Here is a 3,142-nt window from a genome sequence, read left to right as displayed (position 1 = left end):
TTGTCGACTCCATTTCCTTAAGATCATTTTAGAGATTAAGTCTTATCATATTGACCCTCAACTCATGTTTACCCCAAACAAACGGGTAAAAATAAATAAATATTAAAAATGACAAAATACATAACCAAACTAACATCAGATCACATAACACTTTACATAATATATTATAACATCACTACTATACTAAATTGCAAAGCACTTTTATATATATATATATATATAAGTATATGTGACTATATTTGAATATGTAAACATGTATACACTACCATTGCTCTGTTTGTCCTCCGTAAATAACTCAGATTATAATGCCTCTTGCCATAAATATTTAAATAATCAGTGATTACCAACGTTTATAATGACCTCTTCACAATGTTAATGATGAAATGTTCACAATGAATATTTTTTAAAGGTTCAAAATTGATAATACCGATAACAACACGACACTGAGCCTATCATTATCAAGGGTACGCCTTTTTCGATAATATAAAATGTATCATTCAGCTCATGGCTTCTACAATGCGGGTAGGGATGCTCGATGGATCGTGCAATGCCGGTCGTGGGTTATTTGTGTTGTGCAACAACTCAGGCTTCTACCAGGGGAGGGTTTACAACAGCCCAGCTGAGACACCAACGTTGGAGCTCTGCAACATCGCAATGGCACAGAAATATAGCTTCAACAGCTTTCAAAAAGGGTAAGAGCTTTCTTCGTTTTCATGAACTCATTCTGTCACAGAAATTTTACTCAACGAAGGCATTAGCCATGGTTCAAACCCCTGATAAAACTCAGGCAACCTCGAACGAGGACGAAAACAGCGAAGAAGAGGAAGAGGCCTTGCATGAATTTAACAAAGCTGAGAAAACCCAAGGAAAAGAGAAAGGGGAGCTGGAGGAAGCCGCAAGAGAAATATGCGAAGTCTTAAGGAAGGGCGACGAAGATATGGAAGAAACTTTAACTAATTTGGGCATTCGGATTAATCAAGTACTGGTAAAGATGGTATTGAATAGAACAAGTTCCCCAAGATTGGCCCTGAGGTTTTTCAAATGGGCGAAACTACAACGAGGGTTCACGCATAACACTTCAACCTATAACAAGTTGACCAATCTTATCGGTCGCTCCAAGGACTTTGAAACCCTACAGAAGATTTTGGCAGAGATGTTACCTGCTCGTCGCAATTATTCTGTAAGAACATTTTCCTTTGCCACTGCGTGGCATGATGATTGGGATATGCTTAGTAAAGTAATTGAAATGATTGATAAGCTGGAGTTTTCTGCCAGAAGATACGCTTATGAAATGCTTATTGCGGCTCTCTGTGAAGAGAATCATGCCAATGCAGCTTTATTCGTATTGGAAAGAATGGTAAGTGCTAATTCTGGTCTGAGAGCGGTCGCTTTTAGTCCGCTTATAACAGTTTTCTGTCTGAATGGCCAATTGGATAAGGTACAGGTTCTGTTTGAGATGATGAAGATGACAGGCTGTCCTCCTGATTCAATGACCTATAACCTCGCTTTTAGTAAGCTTTGTTATATAAAACGATTCGTAGAAGCAGCCGAAGTACTTGAGAGCATGGTTGATAGTGGCTACCAACCGGATGCATTTACATATGATATAATGATTAATTATGCTTGCAAGACAAGGAAGCTTGGAGGCGCACTTCAGTTCTTGGATAAAATGAAAGAAGAAGGGATTAAGCCTCTGTATGGTACTTATGCTCATCTCCTTAAGGGAATCCTCTTAGACAGAGATTTTGAGGAAGCATATTCATTCCTGATTCAACAGAGTGGAACGGATCCCAATTTGGATTCAGTAAACTATGAGTATTTGATCAGGATTTGTCACAAAGTAGGCCTAGAGGAAGAAGCACGCCATCTTTTCACAGAGATGAAAGCTAAGGGTTTGGAACTTCTAGATGACAAATTGTACACACAGATTTTACATGAGAACAATGAGCCAAAACCAATTTGAAAACAATTTAGTACCAGTGTTGATTTTCCATTTAATATGGATATCCATCATTGCTATACCAATAGATTCAGCCGAGTTTACTGTAGGAATGTCACATCCTTTCAGGTATGCACCAAAGGCATTTCTCAGTAAGATAATTTTGTAGCATTCGCTGCACATCGAATGCGGGAGTCATGATGGCTTTTGGCCTGATGGTAAATTTCATAGGAACTTCAAAAAAGATAGTTCCTCGATTTCAGCTGTAGTGCATGAATGTTCATAGGTAAAAATCGATCCATTATTCAAATCATGCAGAAAATCTGAGCATGCAGATGCATATGTTTGAAGGTTGAACAAGAAAATATAAAATTTACTTTCTTTTCAAATGCTTTATTTGAGACGTTACTGTTGTGGTTATAATCCAGTAAAGCTTTATCAGCATAATTCAGTAAATCTGTATCAAGATCTCCCCGTTATGCCTATTTTCTATAATTCTTTGCATGACATATGAGATGTAGGACTAAGAGTGGTTTTTCTTAAATAAAGGATGATTCTTTCCAGCACTCATGAAATAAAGATTCAAAGTTTCTTCTTTTTATATGCATTTTCGATGAAATAATGATTTCTAATGCATGTCAGAAGGTTGTGACCTCTAGTTGTTTGTGTTGATCTTTAGTGCATTAGCATAGGAACTAGTAAGTACAAATTTCTAAGCTTGTATAGTTATGGTTGTTGTCCTAATACAACTAATTGATGTGAAGGACGTACCAAGTAGTTTCCTTTCCGGAAAATTGGTTTAGTGTAACCAAGTCCAATTATCATCAGCTGGGTCTGTGATGACCCTCGTACAAATGATTACTTGTTCTGCAACAAAACAATTTTCAATGAGAAGAGCTAAAATTTCAGAAGACTTGGAAGGAGCTCTCAAGCTGTCCCCCTTGGGAATTATAGCGTTAAAATGCTAGTCTGGATTCTTGATGAAACAAGAATAAGTTAGAAACGAACTTGGGTATATGCTTATCACTCTAAAATTTGCTTATAGTAAATCAATTGAGTTTCACAACTTATTATCAAATAGAATATACTATCATACTACATGCCGAAATCGCAAACGAAGCCCTCAACACATATTATCCATCAGTTTGCGACACTTAGGCGCAGTCCAGTGCTGGCAGTGGGGTCTGTATGTTGCATGCATGG

General features: G+C 37.4%; 1 protein-coding gene across 1 annotated transcript; it reads left to right on the top strand.

The window, feature by feature from the left end:
- The first annotated feature begins 476 nt into the window (after positions 1-476).
- Positions 477-2,328, top strand: LOC149160712 (uncharacterized). The gene has a single exon (XM_089436777.1). The coding sequence runs from the start codon at positions 536-538 to the stop codon at positions 1,961-1,963; it is 1,428 nt and encodes a 475-aa protein (XP_089292903.1). The 5' UTR covers positions 477-535; the 3' UTR covers positions 1,964-2,328.
- The last annotated feature ends 814 nt before the right edge of the window (positions 2,329-3,142 follow it).

The sequence above is a fragment of the Pinus tabuliformis genome, chromosome 5_2 (genome assembly GCF_031772625.1).
Source record: "Pinus tabuliformis cultivar Carrire ecotype Pingquan chromosome 5_2, CPIR1, whole genome shotgun sequence".
Classification (NCBI taxonomy): Eukaryota; Viridiplantae; Streptophyta; class Pinopsida; order Pinales; family Pinaceae; genus Pinus; species Pinus tabuliformis.
This window is presented reverse-complemented; position numbering and strand designations above follow the sequence as displayed.

What these genes read in the sequence shown, in the direction of transcription:
- LOC149160712 (XM_089436777.1), top strand. Translation starts at nt 536, where the DNA reads ATGGATCGTGCAATGCCGGTCGTGGGTTATTTGTGTTGTGCAACAACT.